The 25,766-nt window shown below is 42.3% G+C and overlaps 1 protein-coding gene across 3 annotated transcripts in view; it reads right to left on the reverse strand.

Annotated features, from left to right (window-relative positions):
• Window positions 1-25,766, reverse strand: part of tln2b (talin 2b) — a 131,626-nt gene that overhangs the window by 39,393 nt on the left and 66,467 nt on the right. For all 3 annotated transcript variants that reach the window (XM_080437393.1, XM_080437392.1, XM_080437394.1), the window contains exons 9-23: window positions 25,544-25,648; window positions 21,395-21,550; window positions 20,231-20,332; window positions 19,396-19,472; window positions 16,944-17,127; window positions 16,480-16,593; window positions 15,773-15,881; window positions 14,485-14,693; window positions 13,608-13,706; window positions 12,495-12,662; window positions 11,545-11,839; window positions 9,174-9,340; window positions 7,531-7,659; window positions 4,519-4,632; window positions 5-118 (exon numbers count right to left, since the gene is read on the reverse strand). In XM_080437393.1, coding sequence (XP_080293519.1) covers window positions 5-118; window positions 4,519-4,632; window positions 7,531-7,659; window positions 9,174-9,340; window positions 11,545-11,839; window positions 12,495-12,662; window positions 13,608-13,706; window positions 14,485-14,693; window positions 15,773-15,881; window positions 16,480-16,593; window positions 16,944-17,127; window positions 19,396-19,472; window positions 20,231-20,332; window positions 21,395-21,550; window positions 25,544-25,648 — 2,142 coding nt within the window. The remainder of the gene's footprint in view (window positions 1-4; window positions 119-4,518; window positions 4,633-7,530; window positions 7,660-9,173; window positions 9,341-11,544; window positions 11,840-12,494; window positions 12,663-13,607; window positions 13,707-14,484; window positions 14,694-15,772; window positions 15,882-16,479; window positions 16,594-16,943; window positions 17,128-19,395; window positions 19,473-20,230; window positions 20,333-21,394; window positions 21,551-25,543; window positions 25,649-25,766) is intronic.

The raw sequence follows: 25,766 nt of genomic DNA on the forward strand, positions 1-25,766 counted from the left end.
CCACCTGTAGGAAGCTCTGGCTGGCCATGATGAGGGCAAGCTGGGCACCGAGCTCCTCGGGTTGAGCCTGGCTGCTCCTCATGCCCTGGACGAGTTGGGGAATGCTATCTGCCACTGCCTGCACGTGCACACAGATAGAGCCTTGTGTCATTTAAAAAAAGATCCACATCATCACATTTACCTGCGTCAGAAAGTCTACAATCATAATATGATTGCAGACTTTTCTTACTCAGGTATATACGTACATCATAAGGTCTACTACACCCATATATGCAGTAGTACAGTATATCATACTTAATGCTGGTTCTAGTGCTATGTTTATTCATCTACTCTGCTTTTAAAACACACACCTGGTGGTGCAAACCCTGACCGCACCAAGATTTCTTGTTCTATATGACCAATTATGTCATTTGTTTTATCTTGATTTATTTTGATCGTTCCAACCAAGTTGAATGAAAATGCATTATTATTTGTACCTCTTTTTTCTTAGTGGTTATGCCAATTAATTTCTACCCAGACATTTCTGTGTTGCTACTGCTGTTACACCTGCCAGTAAAGAGGCCCGTTCAACACTGACAGACACCTCCTCAGCCCGTAGGAGTGATAACCCTCCCTCCGCCGAACACGGCGTGTTGTGTTTAGGGCTGCAACTATCGCACATTTTCTTAGCGATTATTGTATCGATTACTTTTTTTTTTTTACCGGTAATAGATTTTTTTTATAGTTTGTTTTATTTTTTAATATGTCAACGAATCAACACGAAAACATTATAAAAAAAAATTATAGTCTGATTAACCACTTAAGCCCTACAGTATTTAATAGTTTGTCGCTAATCTGCCAGATTGATGCGTTTTAAATCTGCTATTTTCGCTATCATTTTTTTAAGTGATCGGCTTCAAAATATAAATATATATATATTTTGAGCCGATCATAGACCATTATCACTTACTTTATGTTCTAAAGTTATTTTATTCACAGACAGACGGAATCTATACAACTACCGTCCTGTGGACAAATGGCTCCTCTATAATCTGAATCCTCAATCGTCCGTCTCTGCCATGAGATGTTATACAAGATAACTGTGCTTGAAACTCAGCTATGGAGTTTAGAACAACACGAAACACTACAGATGTCTCCTATCTATAAGCTTCCGCAGCCCAGCGAAACTCAGCAGGCTCAGAAAGAAGGAACTAGCCTTAGATTTTTACCATACATTTCCCAAGACATAGTTGATGTGAGGCAGCACAAGTGAAGCCAGCTGAGCCCACTGAATGTAATGCTAGTGCCCCCTGGCAGGAAACAACCAAAGATATCTGCCCACTCAACACCAGTTAATAATCAGAGACCACAGTCAACACCGACACTACGACTGCAGAACAGTTTTGAGCCGTTAATGAATCTGTGTGCGCACGAAATGGAGACCACCGCAAATTATTGGCACAGGAACAAACACATGTAGAATATGGTGAGCCGAACAAGGTTGGCAAACAACATTCATATTTTTGGTCCTGCCCCAAAACTCAACAGTATTGGCAGGATGTGTTTCTTTTTATATTTTGGTAGGAGTTGGTTGGAGGGGACAAATACTTGATTAAGAATTTCCAAGCAGCAAGCAAGAAAGCAGTCACACATCGCTGGTACTTACCTGGGGGTGAAATGTACATCATAGAAGAGCTTACTTTCATTCTCTGACTACAAATCCTGGGCAAAGTGGGATCTTTTATTTCAGGCCATGGACAACTATTAAACCAAATAAATGCCACAATTATTTGGAAGTGATAAATATTGTACAATAATTGATTTGTGCGCTGTCTTGTAGCAATGTGGCAGGTGTCTTGTCACCTTTTCTGTCTTGCCATCTGTGTCCGTTGAATAGTTAAAAGCAAAACAAAAAGGAAGCAAAAAACTATTGTGAGCAGAGATAAAGAACTGGAGCCCCAGGGCCATGCAGACACTAGACCAAACATGATGACCCCTCACCACAGGAAAAGCAACATGAGGTAACACCTGACATTCAATTGTGGGCGACTATGCTATGTAATATACGTGGAAAGATTATTAAAAGGACCCAGTAACCTAAACCAGCGTCAGACCCATAAATGACCATGATGACGCACTGTGGCTACGCCAAAGCAGCGGTTTGGTCGAACATCTATACATGTTCAGGGGAGGGAAGCCGGGTGGGGAGGATGATATACAGTACTGTATGTCGCTCGCTACAAGTACTCCTACGGGCTAGGGCGGCACCTGTCAGTGGGGTGTTGAAAAGAAGGAGTAGGACAGAGGAGCTACAGTATGGCTCTTCACTGGCAGGTGAGCCAGTAGGGTACAACAGCAGTGGCAACGCAGAAATGTGTGGGGAGAAATTCATTGAGATAAATTGGCAATAACTGGCATCAAACTTACACACCAAGCTGCTCAACCTACCCCTCTGTGCTACCCAAGCCAGAATCGCCACAATGCCCAAAACGGCCTAAACACCTTCCTCAAATTTGCACCCATGTCCCTCCTCTGTAACTCCCCAGAAACTCACCCCAGTCTGTGGCACCATAGCCTCGGAAACCCAGGCTTTTTTTTTTGTTACAAAAGAAAAAAAGCCTGGGGGAGCCATGCAGGAACGATGGTCTTGGACCTTGTTATCTCCTAACCAATCAGAGTGCAGAGGGGCGTCGCTCTAAATTTGGTGACGTCAGCGTGCTCCGTGCACAGGCCGAGGGGGGGAGGGGAGGGGAGGCGGGGACATAGATTGGTGAAGCAATAGGATGCCACGCACAAATCCGGGCGGCTGTGTTTGGGTCCGCCCTTCAAGACCATGGATTGAGCTCGTAGCCTCAGGCTAGTGGCACCATGATTACTGATAGCACTGCTAAAAACACAACAACAGATATTTTCTGGGTCCTTGCTGCAGTAGCTTGGACGAAATTCTGATGGCTCCTTATCACCACCAAGAGATCCTATTTCAGTGCCTTTAACCCTTTCCATTCTTGTTGTGGTTAGCGAAAGTCTAAACACGGTGCCTTCAACTCACACTGCAAATCACACTGCAAATCTTATCTAAATATCTATTCCCTGTCAGGCACTGTTTTATACACAGAGGTTAATAAACCTAGCTCTGTTCAATGTTAGATCTCTAGCAAACAAACCTTTTCGGGAATGATCTTATAGTTAATTATAAGCTGGATTTTAGGCAGTCAGTGAAATGTGGAATTTCCACTATCGACTCAGAAATATTTAGCTGTACAAATTCAAAGGCAGACATAGGAAAGTTCTCATCCTTTGAATAGCATGCCTGTGTGCTTAAAGCTGAACCAGTTTTTTATTGAATGTACAGACTCTGCTCTCATTATCACCAAATAGGACTTTGAATGATTTAACATTCACATTAACAACAATGCTGACTCTAAGACTATGGAATTCATGAATCTACTTGAAGAGCTAGAATTATATTCAACATATACTGTAACTGAAGCCACCCTTCAGCAGGGCAATATCATTGATTTGGTAGTGTCAAAAGCGTTAACCATTGATGATGTTTTAGTGTTTCATATTACTGTCTCTGATCATTACTGTTCACATAGCTTCAGATGCAAAAGAGTGCATGGTCCAAAAGCAGTTCTTAGATGCTGCTGCAGAAAACGAGTTCGCTGCATAAGCTTTCTGTTCTTTTGATCACGTTATAAAACCTCTACTGAAGAAGCCATTTAGACTGTGGAGTTCTAAGCAATTACAAAGCCAAATCAAACCTCCCCTTTCTAAGCAAGAAACGGAAAGTAAGAAAAGTAAACTTTCACAAACAAGAGACATTTTTTAACTAATTTTTTTCAGAGCTAATCTTTGCACAGAAAATGCTCTCACTAAGAGTGATCTGAGATTTAGCACTAATGCTAATACGGTATCTGTTTAGGTTCTTCTACATTTAAGTGAAGCATTCAATCCAATTCATACATTAAATCCTCATAAATTGCCACAAGAGCTGGGTTGGTCAGCATGTATCATTAGTGTCAGAGAAATATGACATAACCTTTGGTGCAGCACAAGGGAGCAGCCTAAGGCATATTGCGTCACTATATTTGCTTCCACTTAGTATTAGATTAGCATTAGATTACTAGTATTAGAGAACATAATGTTGACTTCCATAGCTTTGCTGATGATACAGAATTGTATATGTTGAACCAAACGATGCAGCTTTCTTCAATTATGCTCCCAAATTATGGAACACCTTACCTAAAAAGATTAGAGAGCGTAGTCTATGTTGAAACAAATCTTTTTAACCTAGCCTTTCTATAGCACTATTTCTCACCATTTCAAGGCATATTGTTTTCCAATTACCTGTCTTACTGATTTATTATGTGCTTTACTTAAGAATGTTATCTGTTTTCTTTTTTAATGCAAAACACAGGTGCTATAGAAATCAAGTTTATCATTATCATTAATTTTATTATTATGTTGACAGGCACACAGATACACAGACAAAAACAAGCAATTACAATACATTGGCACACAATTCTGATTTCATACCTTGCAGCTGTGCACTAGCTGTTGGTGGGAGGCAGTGTTTTTGTTGGAGGCAGCAGCGTTCTGAGCAGCTGCGATGGTCTGAGTTGCAGCAGCCGCTGCCTGCTTAGCAGCGATCTATTGAGAAGAGTGCCATAGAAATCATTAGGTCTAAATTAGGACAGGGAGTGATAGCAGAGACAAGGATGGCATTGGCTCTTGTTCTACTTCAATGTTATGGCTGAAATGTGTTCTGCACTCAGACAGAGCCCTTCTAATCAAGCTAAGAGTGTTCACAGACGGACAGTTGTTTGTTAAAGCTACAATCCGTCTTACCACGGATTCGAACCCGAGTCTGAGACAGAGATAACATTTCTACTACTCATGCAAGAGGCAATCCCGCTTGTTCAGGGGAGACATTGTGCATATGAGCTTCAGGCATGATTACATATCAACCAGTAGGTGTTCTACCCGACACCAGGGTCTAAAATTAGCAATGGAAGAGTAGGGAGACCACCTCCAACCACTGCAGATGTGCTAGTTATATTGTATTAACATTTACCATACAGATTGGTTAAAATAACATTTGATTCGTTAAAGAAAGTGCCAGATTGCAGCTTTAAGAAGAAGGACATGAATTGGATCATTCCTCGTTGCCTAAAAGTGTGACACTGTCTATAGCGAAAATAGCCAATCTAGATCATACCCAAAATAGGGATGAAAGGGTTAAAGTGTTTAAAGGAGAAGAAAATAAAAAAGAACTCCTCATTTGATATTCATTCAAGAGAGCTTTGAAGTGTCTGGCAAGATAGAAAATAGTAGGAGATGACATTCCTTGTTTGGTGAGTAGAGGAATCATCAAGGGGAGGGGGAGCCTGAACAACAATGATATCTTTGTCCTGAGGAAAATAAACAAGACTGCAGAGCGCACTTGGAAGTGAGATGAGTGACGGAGAGGGCATTCCTATCTCTTGCGGAACTACACACAGAGTACTTATTCTGCGTGTTCCAAAACAAAAGAGCGGCGTCTAGACCCACATAAAGGCCCGACAGGAAACCTCTGCGCCACAAGAAGAGATTTAGGGGTTCTTAAAGGACACACGGTTGTCTGCAATAAGCGTCGTCATCACGTGCAATTCTCTATTCCACTTGCAGATTCATTCCCCGGTATCTCCTGTGTATCCTCAATGGGTGGAAGCCATTAGCACCGTGGCTATAACCATTAGGCTCAACAGAGCAGATGGAGATGAACGTCTGCACATACGTCTGATAGCGAGCCAGGTCTTGGCTTTGGGTTATGTGCAGTCTACGTGCTCTGCAGATTGAATACGAGGAGTTGTGGAACAGAGATGTGGAGGGCTAGTCATTAGGGTCAGACTGATACCAGGGGCTAATGCAGACCTTTACACTTAAATTAGCTCATTCACTAATGGGTTCCGTGGCCTTCTGCTACAGCAAAGACAAATAACATGAAAGAATATGCTAACCGTGCCTAATTTGGACAAATGAATGCTGAATTATCTTTCACCAGAGATTTCAAATTTATCGAAGTGTCTGGCTGTCTGGGGCTGATCTTGCAAAACACTGGACTGATCAGCAACAAATGTTTGTGCACACTGCCAGTATGCCAACTTAGCACCTCCATGCTTACGAGCGTAAGTATGTGACTTCCGGTCGGAGGATTCAATATATATATTTTTTGATTAATAACAAATGTTATATTATGTAAAAGCAGTGGTTATCTATATGTAAAAAAAAATGTTTTCTGAACAAAGTGACAAAATTAGTAATGCTTTTTTGTACCAAATGGGACTTTGAAAGTTTGTATTGTGATGGACCAATGTTTGCTCCAAACTATAATTAACAAAAAGTTGTACTGGTATTTATAAGACAACTGTTACCTGACATAACTGTCTGAAATAATCATATTTGGACCCAAAGGAGAGGCTTTGGGTTTTCTACCAGCTCCAGTACCAAGGCTGTCATACAGTAGGTAGGCTTAATAGCACAGTGGCTGCTGTGTGGCCGTGTCTGAGCCAATATAAAAACAAGTAATGCCAGCTATGACAGGCTTGGTTCTGGTGCTTGTAGGAAGACGTATGCCACTCTTTTGGGCCCAAATGTGGTTATTTCAGACAGAACACATTGAGGAATGTTGGGTAACTTGTCTCATAATACTTTTTTGTATTTTTTACATAGGTTTATATTTGGAGCTAATATGGCCCCATCACTAGTTAGGACAGGGTTGGTTCTGGAGCTGGTATGAAACTTCATTCAACTCTGTCTCTCCTTTGGGTCCAAATGTGGTTTGTTCAGACAGTTAACAGTACAACTTTTCTTTTTCTTTTTTTTTGTTGTTTAATAAAGGATTTACATTTGGAGTAAATATGCTCCCATCTCAAATACAGCAAATAATTATAGCTACAGCTTTAGAATTGACCGTACAATGCCTGTCTATGTTAATGAGCTGTGAAAAACTAGTGTACTGTATAATTGCAGATGATCATCCATTTGCCGTTTCAATAAAGCTCATGAAAACAAATATTAATACATTTGTCTATTACTGTCCAGGCATTGTAAATTTAATCGTTCAAGCAATCATTTCAACCTAGGCTTACAGTCGCTGTTCCGGGCTTAAAGTTAACAGAAAAACAACTCAATACTCCATTAGGTCTAATTGACTTTTTCTTTTGCCACTTTGTGAAAAATAAATCATATTTTTATTGCCAAAATAATCCTATTGCCAAAATAATCCTAAATAAATCATATTTTTATTGCCAAAATAATCAAATGCTTACACTTGTCTGACGTTTATTTAGCTGGCTTTCTAATGATCTAGAGAAAACAAAACATTGCTATGCCTATCTCCAGATCCCAGTGCGTCACTTCGTGCCGCTCTGCGAGCTTGTACATCTGCTATTTTTGAACATTTTTGAAAAATCTCGAAAGTTTGAGAACTACTAATTCAGAAGGCATTTGTGGAATCGGCCTCAGGTCTTAATGGGTTAACTGTTGCACCGCCAATTTGCAGCCCACCTCCAGCCTGTTAACCAGTTTCTTCTTGATAGCGTTCTGGGCAGCAGCGTTGGTAGCCACACGCAGACCCTCCGCTGCCTCCCTCAGCCTCTGCTGCTGGTCCTCATTGTCTGGGTAGGCTGCTGCTCCCTGAAGACATGCACAAAGCCTGATTTATAGACCAAGTCATCATGACATCACCACAAACAAACAAGTATTACCGGGTAGATTCCGGGTAGATAATGCCGGCAGCGTCGCATTAGAACAGTATTATGCATTAACATTATATCTGGGAGAACAGGACACTTATGATATTATTAGAAGTATATTATTTTGTACTAGACATACTGTAGCTAATGTTCTGGAGACTTTATTTTATATTGTGTAGATATCCATAGACATTCTACCCGGAAATACTGCTCTAAATGTTATGAATGATCTGGTCTACACTTGGTTGCACATCGTGTCTCATATAGAAAATAGTCGCACGCGCACACACACACACACACACACACACACACACACACACACACACACACACACACACACACACACACACACACACACACACACACACACACACACACACAGGTCTAGTTCAGCGGTGGAAGGAAGCCTCAGGCTCTCTCAGTTTGAACACAGTGTTGATGATTCACATTGTACGATAAATGCAAAGATGCGTTTAGGTGTGTCTGCCCTATGACAGTTGCCAAGGAAACCGTCAGAGCCAGATTCCCATTTCCTCATGATAGTGGCAGCGATGTGCTGATTAATGTGTCACAGATCAAAGGCATCTAACAAGCCATAAGCAGCGTTTCACTTGCCTGATATTTCACATTGATCATATCCTAGTCAATTATACTTGTCGACAGTGCCAGAGGCTTATTAAAAAATCACTGATTCTATGCCACATTATCTCGAATATGGAACACCCCCATTGACTACTGTGTACATTAATGCCGCAATCGGGTTTCCATCAGTTGGGGTTAATTTTTCAGCACTTCAAAAATGTTCTTGTGGCATGGATCAATGTTAAGTCAATGGAAAGACAAATTGGGAAATGTTTCTTCAGGCCATGATGTGAATAGAACGAATTGTACAATTTTGTCTGAAGTGAATAGAGGAACAGACAATCAGGTTCACATAGAACCCATCAATACCCAACCGGCCTCTGAAGGAGAATCTGTCGGTTCCAAATTGGAGAAGGAGCTTGTTATTGCAGTGTGCATATATCCCAATCTATATGACTCATGGCCTGTCTCTGATCAGCTTCATACTGTACATTGATTGTTGTTAGCTTACAAATAAACATGCACTAGCACTATACTGTAGGTTGTTTTACATGCTATTAACAAATCCACTACTTTGTAGTTTAAAGTAGGCGTGTCATCAGGGATAACGGTATGTCACTTTTAGCCAAATACTGTTTTAGGAGGAGCTAAACCTTTTGAAAACCACACTCAAAATGCACTGATTTGACAAAAAATACTCTATGGTTCCTCAGGAATCAACATATAGCACTAAAGATTGGAATTGGAAACGAAATGTCCAGCTGAAATACACAACAAATACTGCAGGGGGGTTTATAACAGACACCTCAAGGCTACTGACAGGATACACGTAGGACTGATTTCATAATTTGCACACATCAGAAATATATGTACCTTAGCAGCCTCCACCATCCTGGCTGTGGCATCGGCCAGCAGTTTGGCTGCGGCCAACAGCTTCTTAGAGCCGTCAACATCCACCTCAGCCTCAGCATCTGATCTCATAGCGTTGACCAAGTCAGAGGTGGCCTGGGCCAGTACCCTGGCCTGACGTACCATCTCCCCTGTTCACCACGCACACACGCACACGCACACGCACACACACACACAGTGTCACACACACAGTGACACACACACAAACACACACACACACACACACACACACACACACACACACACACACACACACACACACACACACACACACACACACACACACACACACACACACACACACACACACACACACACACACACACACACACACGCAACGAGCAGAGTTTAGACCTATAGAGCACCGAAGTCCTGACGTCACTCGTTCATCCCCAGGTTTGCGGAAGTAATTTCTCTATGGAGAATAACATTGGGTCATCTTAGAATCGTCTCATATAAGAATTGTGGTCCAAAAATAAACACCGCGTGTCGGCGTTATTGTCAGGGAGGAGGTTCTGTATAGTTTATGATAGTCAGTCACTTATATTTGATACAGTCTGTTTCTGGCGAAAATGTAACTAATTTGGCGGAAGTAACATTAGCGTTTTCTCACCGTCAGTTGATGCTTCATATCCATAAGAGTCAACCCGCCGTGGTCATTTGTTTATTTTTGGAACACAGTTCTTATTTGACGCGATATTAAATACGTCTATGGGATTCAGAACGGGGGTGGAAAACTGCGAACCAGGTAGACAAACAAAGGATGTGTAAATGACGTCAGACTTCGGCGGTCTATTTAGACCCATTAATACCCCCTACTGGGTGAACAGCAGCGAGACAAAACACTGCTACAACTGGAATTGACCGCAGTCACACAGTGGCCATTTTGCTCTTACGTCATTCTCAGGAGGGATGGGGTTTCCCACCGCTTGAGTATGACATAAGAGCAAAATGGCCAATTATGGTCAATACAGTTTCTCTTATCTGAGGCGCCAATGCCGTTCCTTCACTATTAACATACTCCAGTGGTTCTCAAACATTTTCATGTCAAGGACCCCCAAAGATATTGGCCACTAACCCTATCTGAAACCAGGGGCCCCCATTAGGGAAAGTGTGTTAAGTATAGTATAAAATAGTGTTAAAGTGTTTCAACTGTTCCTCATTTTGCGGGGGACCGCCTGGGGGGTCCCAGACCACACTTTGAGAACCACTGACCTATGTGCATCACTGGGACATTGCTTTGCTAGTGCTGCTAGACAGATACCTCTGCACACAGAGCCCTGAATACATCTCCAAGCATCCTTACAGCTCCCACTAGGGTATGACTCATCATCTCCCCCATGTACACCCCCAAATCCTCAGTGTCAATTTAACTCAGAGAGCGTACAAATGTAACCAGATGGACCCGGATGGGTCCATCTGGTTACATTTGTACACTCTCTGAGTTACAGATAGACAAATTAACACAGAGGATGTTTTTAAAAAAAAATTCTTTCAGAAATACATGGAACACGTGGCAGGTAATGTGTCTTCCCACACGGTTGGTCTATAAAAAGATGTATTTCCCTACAACACCTACCCAGTTCAAAAATAAATCTGAGCCACAGCAATTTATTAAAGAGATCTCGTCTTGCTTCACAGTCCCCCATCCCACTGCCTTGGGTGGAATGCACTGTAATACTCACAACAATCCTTGGAATGGACTGTGTTTAAAAAAATGTTGCGTTCATTCTTTGATGATTTAAGTAAGAAATGTATTTTGGCCTCCCCAAAAAAATGCCCAGGTCATGTGTTTCCTTTTAAGTTTCAAAGCCTCCGTGGGGCTGATTGAGACCAGACTAGGAGCTCTCTAGTGGTTTTGGATGACATGTTTTCTACAAACCCCTTGAGGACTGTCTGGCTCTTGGGAAATTCTTTAGCCTCATGTCCCGAACCATAACAAATACCCCAAGCTTTGAAAAATCTTCCGAAAAGGGAATTTTTAAGGTCACTTAATGTAAACCATAACCTGACACACTCTCGAGTCCCTCTCAGTCAAAATACATCAGGAGTACATCGACAGCCTGGGGGGGGGGGATTCAGTATGGCGAAACAGAGGCTGGAAACCCCCGAAAGACTTGAGCTATTACTCCTTTTGCCTCTGCAGTCCTGGGATAATAGCGAGCTAACAGGGCTGTAACTCACATTGATGGAACACCAAAACAAACCCGCAATCATGAGGCCTTAATCGAAAGCACTCGCGGTGTCAATCAATGCAACAACGACCTCTGTAGCCGGATGTGTTCATTAGTTTCACAGATGCCGTGAGATGTTTTTCGAAAAACCCCAAACTCACCAGCATCACCCATGGAGCAGAAGATGTTCTCGGTGACGTTCATGATGGTGTCCGTGGCCTGGTCGTAACGTCCGATAGGCTCTCCGCAGCTGGCATAATGGCGGACGTGCTGCAGCAGGTCGGTGAGGGCCTGGCTCACCACGCCGGCCGCTGCGCCGACCTGCTTCAGCAAGTCGTTGTCGTCGGTGGCCAGGCGACAGGCCCTGACGCAGGTCTCCACAGAGCGGTCCACCAGCTTCCCCGCCTCCACGAGCTGCTCCTGGCACACTGGGGAGCTGATGGTGGGGCTCACCACCTAGCAAGGCCACACACAAAAAAAGACGGGTCGCGCAACCTGGTCAACCCATGATGAACGGCTCGCAGATGTTTTCTCTCGACTGCTGTGAGACAGGAGGCAGACCGCCTCACATTCCTGTTTCTAATGAGGCACTTTCAGTTCTTTCAGTTTCAAAATGCTAAATAAAATACTACTCTGATTAATAACAACATTCATTTTCAATTATTTGGGTATTTTAGGGGTAAGTCAGACCACTGCAATCTTTCACTGCAAGGTTCTATTGCTTAAAAGTAGACACCGTCCTACGACGGTGTCGCACACCGAAAATAGAACACCAACAAGCTGACAACGCGGCTGACAACGCGTCAGGGATGCGACGTGTTGTGAGCTTGTAGGTCGGCTATTTTGGGGGCACAACGACATTGTACGACAAGGTATAAATTGTGCTTAAAACAGTTGGTCTGAACTAGGCTTTCAATGGAAACACATTTAGAGAATTGTGTTGAAACAAAAAGACCCCTCTACCTGGAGAGAAAGCATGACAAATGACAAATCTGCAGCAGCTCCTGCACCAGTAGAATCCTATTGTCATCTAGCTACGTCATTCAGTGCCTCAGCCTATGCCCATGATCTACAACACGGCTGCAGAGTGGAACAGGGTTAGGACGCGTACCTTGGTGCAGGCCACCAGCTGTGAGGTGGACAGGGCACACTGAGTGGCAGCTGCGATCACGCGGTTCTGAAGCACCGTGTCCTCGGCCACCTGGGCCACGTTCTTGGCCTTCAGGACCAACATGGCAGCTGCGTTGGCCACCGCTTTGGCCAGATTCATTAGGATGTCCTGAAACACATTCATTGAGATCCCTCCATTGAAACACTGAACAGCTGTGCACTGATGTGCCGGAAGGGAACAAAGTGTGGCCTGTAAAAAGTCGGCGCTTTTAAAATGTTCATTTGATCACTCGGCTTGTAGATCGGCTATTTTTGCTGCTTTTTGCATGACGCTCTTGTAGAACAAAGTAGGACAAAAAAACAACAACATTGAAATATGGATTTACAGGGTTTCTGCCCAACAGCAACGGCATGCAAAACCAATTTACATTAACAATAACATAAAGATGATTCTATAAGTGTGAGATAGATATCAATAGATGTTGGGGTTATGTATGTGCTCATACTAGGTTTTCATGCCGTATTGATTTGTCTGCGGCAGAGCGTTGGCATCTCAAGGTCACACATACAGTAGGACAAGGATGTACTGTATTACACACAATGCCTTTTAGAAAGCAAATCCTAAATCAGAGAGAACAATAATGGAGGCATTTAAGCTACATTAGCTACATTTAGAAGACTGGTACTGTATGCGTCTGTTGAATTTTTTACATTTTAGTAATTAATTACTATACTGCATGTTAGATTAGATTAAAAAACAATTTAGGCAGAGCAATTTGTTGCTATACATAAACCTGTCATTCTGTTGGGTGAGAGGCATTGTTTCTAGCTGGCCAATTCAATTGTTTGAAGTTTTTCCCCCCTGAAACTGCATTATGGACTCCACAGTCCACACACATTGTTTTGATAATAAAGCCTGGACTGATTACATAAGTGTGTGTGTGTGTGTGTGTGTGTGTGTGTGTGTGTGTGTGTGTGTGTGTGTGTGTGTGTGTGTGTGTGTGTGTGTGTGTGTGTGTGTGTGTGTGTGTAGTGATTGTAAAAGGCGGTAAAAGGTTGTATCTTCCTGTTTGGAGGTGGATGTCATAGGAACCGTGCGTGGGTGGTGTCTAACCTGGAACCTCTCGTCAGTCTCGCCTTCCCCCATGTGACGGAGCAGGTCCCCACTGGCCTGGCCGATGCTTCCTGCCGCCGTCAGCACCGTCTGCCTGGGCTGGATGACATCACCACGGTCTCATTCAACAACATGGCTTCACAGGCTGCTGAAGAGATTGTAGGGAAGCCCCTACGATCTCTCCAACAGTCTAGGATGATTACTGTACAGTATACACTATCATGAGTGGCTGTCCTTCATCCGTCTTTAAAAGAGGCTTATTACGCTCACTTCCAGCTATTATATTTCATCCCAGGACTCCACTACAGTAGCTTTGCTTGGTTCACAGTAAAAAAAAGAAGAAAAAAAAAGAAATGCTCTTTATTCAGCCCCTCATTTCAGCCTCCGTCTGAAACAAGCTGCATTTGCTCCTGTTCCTTATAGACCCCTGCCTAAAAGCCAGCTTTCATTTTTGGATGGATGAGAACCATGTAGAGCCAATGTGGGCAGAGCAGATGACCATAAGACCATGAGTTAATGAAGCTGGTTTTGAGGTAAACCCTTGGTAACCTAGAATTCAGTCCAGTCTGAATGTTGAGCCTTTTGCTCACATAGGGATTACTGTACCATCCATCATTTACCTCATTATTTGAACCTTTGGCCACATTTAATAAGAACATCAAACATTGTAACATCGACAGAAAATAAGTAAAAGCATGATAGGTGACTCAGGGACTGCTGTTCATAAAATCATAGCAGTAACTGCTACTGCGACGCATATTCATTAGGGCATTCCTAAAAAAAGACAAAACAAGGATATGCAGTTCAAGGTTATGCGAGGACTTTGTGACTATCGGGATGGAAGGGAGAATGGAAACCACGCCAGTGTCAACCTCACCTCCGCAGCTGCAGGCTCTACCGATCGGAGCAGTTCTGACACGGCCCCCGCCAGCGTTCTGGCAGCGCCCATCAGCTTGTGCCCGCTGCCCACCTCGTCGTCCATGAGCGCCGCCAGGAGCTTCACGCCCTTGGACATTTCCGTGAGGTTTGACGAGATGGTGGTGATGGCACATCCCACGGCCGTGTAGTCTGTTTCCGTGGGCTCACCTGTGGGAGGACGGATCGCTATCACACTGCATCTCAATTCGCTTCTGCCACTGCCGCACTGATTTAGGCTAATCCACGGGGCCAGCCTGCGTGTCATATAACACACACATCAGTGTCGGTGTCACAATTAGAGCCCATTTGACATGGTTCTGCACAGATAAGCACGTGGAAGGAGCAAAGTGAGCGTGGAGACGGAAAAAGTTTTTCTATTGGATGGTTTGAGGGAGTTCTAAGTGCCATCCAACAGATGGCTGGGTAAGATTAAAACCCAGCAAACGCTGGCAGGAACTGGGCTGGCACGGTGCCATGCAGCAAGGGGAGCAGGGGGAGATGCTGCCAGTGTAGTTGAGCTTCGGGACAACGTGTTCGGGACTTCATTCATCAATGGAAATATTCATCAGAGTAAATGGGGGAAATACTCCATAATTAACCCATTCAATCCGGGAACGCATCTCTGTCATTTTAGATGTCTTTGGACTTTGGATATTCAAAAATAGAAGATCTACAAGCTCATAGCGCGGCACCGAGCTATGAGCTTTTAGATGTTTTTTTAATCGTGAAAATGTAAATCTTTGAATATATTTTTTAAGCGAACATTTGTAAAATATGTTGTTCCAAGGACCCCCAGAAGCAAAGATTTGTTGTTTCAAAAAATATACATTCAAATATTTGCACTTAATGTTCAAGATTTTTCAAAAATAGCTACAAGCTCATAGCGCGGCACACGGTGCCGCGCTATGAGCTTGTATATCTGCTATTTTTGAATAGCCCAAAGAAATCTAAAAATGACACACAGATGCCTTCCCGGTCTTAATGGGTTAAAGGGGAACTCAGGGCTATGCTCCTAAGTGGGAGATTGACATCATCTTGGAAAATGTGTTTAATGATTTGAACCCCGGAGCTGCTCGTATTTTAGGGTGAGCATGGCTTTTTAAAATGAAAAAGAAGGGTCAACTCCTTTCAAGCTTCGTCCAGCAAAGGCTTTACAAATAACAATTCTGGTGCTGGGATGGAAATGGAACATTGAAAATGATAGCACCATCCATTTCACATTCGTATTCTACGGCCAGGGCACTTACCTGCAGTGAGATTGACTACAGATGCCGTGCCAGCGGTGATGGCATCAACTTGTGAGTGGATTTCATGTTTGGATTCATCCACTTTGTTCTGAACCCAAACCCTGGACGCCTTCAGGTGGGGGAGGAGAAAAGCAGAGCTGTTGGCTTTCATCACAGTGGGAGATTTTCAACTCATATAAACTTTTTCGTCGAGGATTAAAGGACTTGGACTACTCAACTCCCACTACTTTTTAAGCGCTCTCCGCTCATCTCAAGCATTAAAGTGCACTGCCATATTTATACAGTTAATTATATGAAGATTAAAAAAACAACAACAACATAGACTTTAGTAGAATATAAATGCTTTATCATTTGCATGGTCTCTGCTTAGCTAAACACTGAGAGAGGAATAGTGAGATAACGAGACACAGAGAGAAAGCTAAGCTCCTTTTGGATCCTGACTTGAATCAGCTGTTTCTAAACATGCCAAAAAGCTTAAAGTTTAGCTTGAGCAAACAGAAGTAATTTATATGGAAGGCTAGAAAGTAAAAATGTAGTAGAACGACAGTGTTGTATCATGGTGCATTGCATGCACACAGTAAAACCATGTGTCAAATAACCATTTGTAATTCAGTCCAAATGGACCTGTATTTATACACTCTCACGGTTCGATTAACACTGAGGACAGCGTACGGTAGCCTTAAAGGAGAACTATTGGGTGAACTCACCAAGTCGTGGCCCAGTGGTGGCAGGCTATCCACATGTCCTAAGTCAGACTGGGCCTGCTGCACAGCCTGCATGCTGCTGTTGATGGTTCCCATCAGGACTTGCTGGGCCAAGCTCTGAGAAACACAACCCATATTACTGTATGCACTCTGTATTCATACAGCATACTACACACCTTGCCACAATCTCTTGCCCACACATGCAAACTACTGTACAGAGACATACATACAGTACAGTTCATGCAACTGCAAAATGCAATCATGTGATCAAATGCTTTGCATGCTTCCATGATGATTTCCATTCATCTATGATGCCGTGCACGTGTCTGACTAAGAAAATCCAAGTGATGCCCTTAAACTGCAGTATGCAGACTTTCAGTAATGGCCTCCAGAACTCTTCCCGGCTCTCACACGTGGCCCTATTTATATTGCTTGACATTGAAACCTATGCCAGTGGGCATCCTCACCAGTGGAGGCATGTGTCCTCTGTGCATCTGCCCCGTTGTGATTTGCTGCTGGGCAGAGGGCATGGTGCCCATGTTGAAGGAGTCAGGTCCACCGATGGACCCAGAGCGGATGATGCCGGGCAGTGCCACCGAGCCGTGCTCCACGCGGCCCACCCGGTTGAACTGCTGCTGCAGGATTGTGGATCTAAGCATGGACAGAGTGCAACAGAAACAGGAATAAGTGCATGCAAGAGTGTATTTTATTATTTTATTTCCCTTTTTTTACATTTTAGAGCAGCTCAGCTTCAGAACAGTACAGCAGGAATGTATTTTCCCACAGTCCTCTAAGCCAGGCACATATACAATACATCAGAGCAAATTGCCAGCTGGCAGCAGTACCCTTGTAACAGGTAAAGCTGGCTTAAAACGAAATCAAACTTTTTCAGCCTTGCCTCGGAGGATGAAATTGTTTTATTCTTGTTGCGGCTCCGCTTTTAGTACCGAACGTTAAACCCCTCACTTTATAAAGTGATGGAATGGTGATTTTGACACCTGGATCTACGCTGTTGTTTACATCACTCTCTGACACACTGGACAAAGTGTGTGCCATCTCCCTCCATTAATGAATTGCCATCTGGTCATGTTTGCAGTCCATCAGGGATGGATTATAGAGGTTTGTGTACCTCATAACCTCCTCAACCATCCGTTCTTCAAAACTGTCCATGGTACATTCATTGCCAGCAGATTGCGGAAATTGAACAATATAAATCACGAGCACGTTGAGTTTCTGACCAATCACACACAATGTTCACATTGGTGTCTCTGTGGTGATACTTGGCCAGTTAGAAAGTCTCGTAGGTGCAAGAACTGCCAAAATGAACTTTGGCAAGGCACTGCATTTTCTCCACAATGACGTCATGTTGTTCCTTGCCGGACTTCGTTTCTGTAAGGAGTATGCTGCAGGTTTAAAGGGCTTGACGTACTTTGTTGCATGCGACACCGGTACCTATCTAAGTATAAATACATCTGAAGGGTCGAGAGTGTGTGTGTGTGGGGGACAGCATCATGGGAAAATGTTTTTTATTTGTGGTAGAGGGTCTATGTTCAGTTTTTTTGGTATAATTAGCAAATCCAGGGATTAGTTGAGAAACGAGAAGTTAATGCATTCGTCATTATGGATTATAGATGATGGAAATAACGATCATCATAATAATTATTTCCTCTGCATGGTCAAATAGAATATCACACAGAAAAACATGTTGCTTTCCCGCCCGCTCGACAGATGCCAGAGACTCCACACTATTGGTTAATTATGGCTTGTTTAGAGAGACAGCAATTATATTTTTTGTGCTGAGAACCACAACACTGAGTCAATTGGCCCATCAGCGGCACGGAATATGATGCCCAGTCAGCGTCGGGAGACTTCCAATGACAACAATATTCTCCCAAGCTCCATGTGACAGAATAACACAGATCCATCTGTATCGTTGAGCCTTCGGAATCTAAGCTACAAAGCGGAATTGGGAGAGACAGTAGCCAGCTGAGGGATGAAAAATTATGACAGAACATGGAAGCAATCATGCCTTCCTTATTTGTGAAACAAGATGATGGCGTTGTAGCTTTACTCCGAGCCAGTTTGGGGTTTAGGAACCAAACTTGCATGGGGAAAGTACTGGTCCACATGTACCTACTGGCAGTGGTGTAAAGTAACCAAGTACATTTACTTAAGTACTGTACTTAAGTACAATTCTGAGGTATTTGTACTTTACTGGAGTATTTCCAATGTCCAATACTTACTTCTACTCCACTACATCTCAGAGGCAAATATTGTACTTTTACTCCACTACAATCATTTGAAAACGTTAGTTACTAGTTACTTTGCAGATATAAATTATTACATTATAAAACATACATTAACCACTGTATCCCTATTTTATACCTAGGCTATTTGAAAATAGCCGATCTACAAGCTCACAACGCGTCGCATCGCGACGTGTTGTGAGCTTGTAGATCTGCTATTTTCAAACATTTTTGTACTTTTACTCTTGGTACTTTAAGTATATTTTGATACCAATACTTTTGTACTTTTACTCAAGTCATTTTTTAATTTCGGACTTTTACTCATAACAGAGTACTTCTACATTGCAGTATTGATACTTTTACTTAAGTAAAACATTTGAGTACTTTTTCCACCACTGCCTACTGGAATACAGCTTTCAGAGAAAACATGTTGCATGGTTTTCTAATTCTAAATACTGTTTGTGTGTTTAGCAATTAACACAAATCCTCCTCTCGGGGGGGTAGGTAGTGTGCTAGGCATGCAGAAATGTAATTATATACTCAATTAAACGGTGCAGGTTTAAATTCACATGAGGAATAAGTACGCCGTGCTGGCTGAATGTGGCTGGTCAGCATACTACCATGCTTAGCAGTGCAAAGACCCTGCAGTAGTTAGTATAAGAACCCTGCTCACTTCTTAGGGGAGCATGATTCCTCCAGCATGGTGGATTCCTCGTCTCCCTCCAGGCCAAAGCGGTCCTTACTCTGCTTCTGCAGCCAAAAGAAGAGGAACACAAAACAATTTAGTGTGTATACAGTATATATATATATATATATATATATATATATATATATATATATATATATATATATATATATATATATATTAGGCATGTAACAATTTATCGTAAATCGATTCAAATCGATTCAAACTGGTGACAATTTAAATTGATTTAATAAAAACTAAATTGCGATGCAAAAAAAGGCAAAAAAGATAATACAGGATCTTTGTAAGAGAATTGATAAAAAATAGTTTTCAGTCATTTGCTACTGTATTGAAAAAAGGATAAGAGAAAACATAGTATTGTAAAAAAGAATTGTAAGAGAAATAATAAATACAAATAAAAATCGTATTGTGAGTTGAGTGAATCGTTACATGCCTAATATATATATATATATATATATATATATATATATATATATATATATGTCACAGTATGATTAGAAAACAAGAGCGAGCTCAGGTGAGCGAGTCGCTGTGCCAAGCGTTGCGAAGTCACCTTCAGCCGGCTCAGCGCCGTCCGAGTTATTAATCGTAAATCATCGCCCCCCCCTAGTCTCGGTACCTCCGAGACGTCACCCCCCCCCCCCCGTCTTTTTTTGACGGTGGGGGGGTTAACTCGAAGAAAACGAGCACTCCTTTTTGAATCTGACTGGTTCTCCAATCATACTGTATACTGTAAAGGGTATACAGTATATATACTGCATGTAAGTAAGCAAGATATTAATTTTATTCGTTATAAACGTACCTTTTTCAGAATGATGTCGATGTAGCCGGCTATGAGCTGAGAGATCTGTTCTCCCTCTGTGGTCTGAACGGAGTAGTAGCTCTCCTGGTACTCGCCAAAGTCCTGTTCATAATGATGAAGACACAAGCAGGGGTTCAGGTCGAGCCTGGCGTCCTTAATGTCTCACTGTTTTACAGCAGGTTTGAGGCAATGCTGGCTGGGCACAGACACAAGTTCATCACTTTTAACATTCTCAGCCACTACTGTACCAGGGAGCCGTTCAGTACTTTTAACGACAGACAAAAAATGACTTACCGAAGGCGAAGCTTTGAATAAACTGTCGCCGGTACAACTAATGAATAGAGAAAAACTGAAAGGCTTCCGCTGTAGATCCAACTTCTTCAAAGAACTGATTAGAAAATAAGATGTACTGCACTCATTCTCAGAATCACTTTAAAGCTGTCTACCGAGGCAAGGTTGTAATAATTCATGCAAATCAAAGTTGGCAAATGTACTTTGAGCATAAAAAGTGTTCCTTTTCTTGTCTGTGTTTATAAGACAATGCATGGAGTGACAGACAGGGGCTGTTGACAACAGCGGCAATACAAAACAGGAGAGTGCTCAGATGAATAAAACATCTGCATTCTTCCCACGATATCTAGTTTAAAAATCTGACGAAATAGCAGACTGACAAGATACCATAGACTGTGGTGAAATGAGGCCGCAACAGTTTTTTGAATGTTGTTTGTATAGGAAAATGTAATGAGGGTGAGATGAGGTGTTTAGATGTGGAGCTGTATCAAAGTGTGTGGTAAATACAAATGAAGTGGAGGCCGTGCGTGTATAAAGTCTTGACTCTGTAGTCTGCAGTGGTGGAAAAAGTACATTTTCATCAATACTGCAATGTAGAAATATACTGTTACAACTTACAAGTATAGTTCAGTATTCAAAAATCTACAAAGTAACTAGCCACTAAAGTTTTCAAATAATTGCAGTGGAGTAAAAGTACAATATTTGCCTCTGAGATGTAGTGGAGTAGAAGTAAAAGCACTGAAAATTGGAAATACTCCACTAAAGTAAAAGAAATACCTCAAAACTGTACTTAAGTTCAGTACTTGAGTAAATGTACTTAAGTCACTTTACACCACTGGTAGTCTGTACGTGTTGAAGAGAGTAACTCAGTACCAGCGTGAAGCTCTTGGGGGAGGCCGCCCATCTTTTGACCGTGGTCAGCGGCCACTCCTGCACCACGTCCTTCGTCTTCTCCTCCACCCGCATCACCGACTCTTTGGTTATCCCCAGCAGCCGCGGGACCAGCTTATTCTTGCTCTTCATCTTTTCCTGTTCGGAGAGAAATCACATCAGACAGCATTTATACACCTACACGGATGATTCACTCAAGGTACGGAACAAAAGACAAGAATCTATATGCCTGTGCTGCTGGCATAATACAAAATGCGTGCTCCATCCTGTGGTTTGAAGCCCCCGGGTATAAGAGAAGGAAGAGAGGGGTGGATGTGGAAACGACCCTGTAGAGTTCAGCTTTGTTTAACCCATTAAGACCGGGGAAAGCGTCTGTGTCATTTTTTGATTTCTTTGGCTATTCAAAATATTGCAGATATACAAGCTATGAGCTATTGAGATATTTTTGAAAAATCCGTGAAAATTTGTGCAAACCTTTGAATATATATATTTTTTAAAGCGAACATTTGTAACTCAAATCTTATTGCTTCTGGGGATTCTACAAATGTCTTCTAAATCCTAACAGTTTTTTTTTAAAAACCTATATTGCTATATATTAGTGGTGCTCAAACTCAAGGGCCTCCCAAAATGATATGTATTTGGCCGCGGACCCCCAAGTGAAAATATGTTGTTCCAGGGACCCCCCCCAGAAGCAAAGATTTGAGTTACAAATGTTCGCTTTAAAAATATATATAGCAGATATACAAGCTCATAGCATGGCACTCGGTGCCGCGCTATGAGCTTGTATATCTATTTTTGAATAGCCCAAAGAAATCTAAAAAAATTACACAGATGCGTTCCCGGATTGAATGGATTAACTGCTGATCTAGCGAGCGGGGTCTCTCCCCCAGGCTTTAGTCACTGTCGGCAGACGCAGCGTGGTGATGCTTCCCACCAGCTCAGCTCTGCCTGCCTGGCTCCGAAATGCCCTCCACTCGGCCCACTGAAAAATCCATTACAGCTCACTTCAGTGGTTGAGCCCACACGACTTGGCCTTCCTACAGCGGCGCAGCGCTATGCCACGTAAATTAGTGGTTAAGGGGAGGCGGGGGCGGCGAATATGCCTTTTCCCACATCTTCGGCTTATTGTTGTCAACCCAGGGTCAAAGCACTGTGCTCTGAAATGGGAACAAAGGCCATCAAGTAGAGCAGCTTTATAAGACCGTGGTACTTTTTTAAAACAAGGACAGATAACGTTATCCCTCGAATTGCAGTAGCTATGTATAGAGGTTTATTCACATCTTCCATTGTCTCTGGTTACATTGTTCGAGCGTCATTGCCATGCAAATTGTATTCACGGCAGGAAGAAAGGGTCTGAGGTAGGTGGCTAGTAAGATCATATCTTACACTTATAACCTTAGCTTAAGGTTTGAGAACATCTGCTGGTTCAGGAATTTACAACAGAAGGTTGGATCAATGTCGGAAGCCTTTTTACTGGCCTGAAACCAGCATCTCTCTCTCTCGTGCTCTCTCTCTCTCTTACGCTCACATGCATGCGTGCACACAGGATTATTTACTTTCATATCGATGAAGTTTACAGCAGGAGATGGCTTGTTCTAGGAACCTGTGGTGGTTGTGAGTGACAGACAGAAATGGAGGGCTAGCTCTGTGCTTTTGCCGGACAGACAGACAGAAAAACAGCAAGAGAGAGTGCTGGAGTGAATTATTTAACACCGTCTTAAGGTTCCCATCACTACCTTTCTTCATCAAACACGGACAAACGCTCACACATGTACAGTAGACCACAGTCACGCACATGTCACACACACACACACACACTCCACAAAGTGAATGTTGACCTTGCGAGTCAACTACTTTCCATTTATAGTCCATTAAGAGTGAGATAAGACAACACCGGCACTCTTCCTACAGGACTGTGACCAAAATGGACTTCTGCCAGAGCTTTTGTACAGCTGGCTGCTGCTCCTCATCATGTTAAGGCTCATGTTCCCACTGCTTTGTTCACCCAACTAGCATCAAACTGCCATTGTCACGCGTTTCACAGCCATGCTCAGCCTGCTACATGGCAAACCCAGGGTTTTGCAATAGTTAAGGAATAACTCATTTGTTATTATAAAGCGTGTAACATCTTTTGATGACCGTTTATCTGTTTATTATCCAATCCAATCCAATCCACTTTATTTGTATAGCACATTTCACAACCAAGGTTTACAAAGTGCTGTACAGAAAATCATGCAAAATACATTATAATTATATTATAAAGCGTGTATAACATTTTTGATGACAGTTTACCTGCTCGTTAGAGCTGGAGCATTCTGTGTGCGTTTGATATAATTAGAACAGTCACTAGATTCACATTTACAAGTAATTATTATTATTTGCAGATTTTTGTGGGGATTTTTTTTGCCTTTATTGACCGCAACAGTGTCCGAATCCAGGAATTTAAGGTCATGCATTCTCAGTTGCTAACCACCCTTTCAGACCCTTACCGTGACTTTAACCACATCAAACCCATGCCAAACTTAACCATCTCTGTGGCATCTGATGGCTTAGCCAGTGCACAGCCCATACCGGGGTTCGCAGTTGACCCTTGCATGTCTCTCTTTGCCCCTTCGTTTCCTGTCTCTCTACATTGATTGACTGTATATAAAATAAAGCATATTCAGACCAAAGGAAATGGAAAAAAAACAAAGAACATCTCTAATCAAAATGCCGAAAATGTTACATTGACGTTGACTGTGACCTCCTCCTTTGACTTTGTTGACCCCTGACCCTCTTCGGGGCAGCCTACTGACCATTCCCATCAAGTTTCATGAAAATGTGACCATTCGTTCAAGTTATTTTGCCAACAGAGAAACAGACTAATCTAATAACCATTCTTTTCCATTTCACAACAACATCCAATAAATGTAACTATAGGTGAAAAATAACCATTGCTAGTTTCACGTAATACATCATAGGTATGCTCCTGCCGATTCAGGAGTCACTATGTAGGTGGATTGCTTTGGGCTTTCAGAAAATAAAATGAAAGTGTTGTTCATGTGTAAACCTCAATGACCAACAACTGCCGCCAAAGTACAAAATACTAGCCTGGCTCCACCCCCTGAATCGTTTGCCTCGCATTCAGGGTCTGGTGACGCTGTCGAAGGCGGGTGTTTCTCGGTTGAAAATCTGTACGACGAATCGGGATCGGGATAATCCAGTATGAACCAATCGCGTTGGTTCATAGTGGAGTCCCACTTTGGCCACGCCCCCATCTCAGAAATCGGCTGCATTGAGAGGGCTTTCAGACTGAATAATGGAGTGAAACGAAATGAAAATTCAGGCTGAGTGTCAGGTTAACAAAATACTGTAATTAACAGTAACATTTGTTGTTTAACACAGTTTGATAAAATAAAACAAACACCACTTTGTATTATGCAATTAGTCATTGCTGTTGGGTGGAAACCTTGTGGCTGTGTCACACACAGTTTAACGTCAGGAAAATTACAAGACTCACCCACCCAGGTGATGGCAATACAATACTATGCAAATCATATAAAACAAACAAATGTTAAAATATCGGTAATCAGTGCTGATGTGTTGACATGGTTCCTTTGCAATGGTGTATCCTGAATCACTATTAGATTTATGAGAATATTTAGAAACACATGTGCAGTTGAAGCTGCTTAAATTTTTGATAGAAGATGTGTGTTTGTTTTGGAGACAGTCAGTAGAGAGTTTATTCATTTGATTGTCAATGTATTAACTGCTACTATTTGTGGTCTTACTTACCCTGCAGTATACGAACACTCCTGTCGTTAATGATGTGATTGATTGATATAGCAAGGTGCGGGTTTTCTCTATTTCTTTGGTGGGATAAATATCTGACAGTATTTTGTTTGTTGAAATAGTAATGTCATGCACAGTGCATAATTCAGGCCTTGTTGACAAGATTTAGAAGGCATTTTGAAGCTTTGGTTTGGCTCCAAAAATGATTGAATATCTTATGTGGGAAAATCGGTGATATTCAATGCAAGTCAATGGATGAGCTGCGCGGTTTGCCATAATTGCAATTATCTCAAATAATTGCGATCAGGCAATTACAGTATATAATAATTGTGACAGGCCTAATTGGTGGTGGACCCTTACCTTCACCAGAAAGAAGGACACTCCATAGGTCGGCAGGGATCTGGCAAGTTTCACGTACTTCACTTTGGACTCAATCTCCGTCATCTCCCCACAGTTCTTATGATCCTGGACAGAACGCAAAGTTTATAACAATCTATTCATATGTGTTATATATGCATTATGCCAGTGGTTCTCAAATTGGTTCAGCAAAACTTGTTAATATACAGTAGCATCAAAATCTGTT

The sequence above is a fragment of the Gymnoscopelus braueri genome (genome assembly GCF_963280865.1).
Source record: "Gymnoscopelus braueri genome assembly, chromosome: 9".
NCBI lineage: Eukaryota > Metazoa > Chordata > Actinopteri > Myctophiformes > Myctophidae > Gymnoscopelus > Gymnoscopelus braueri.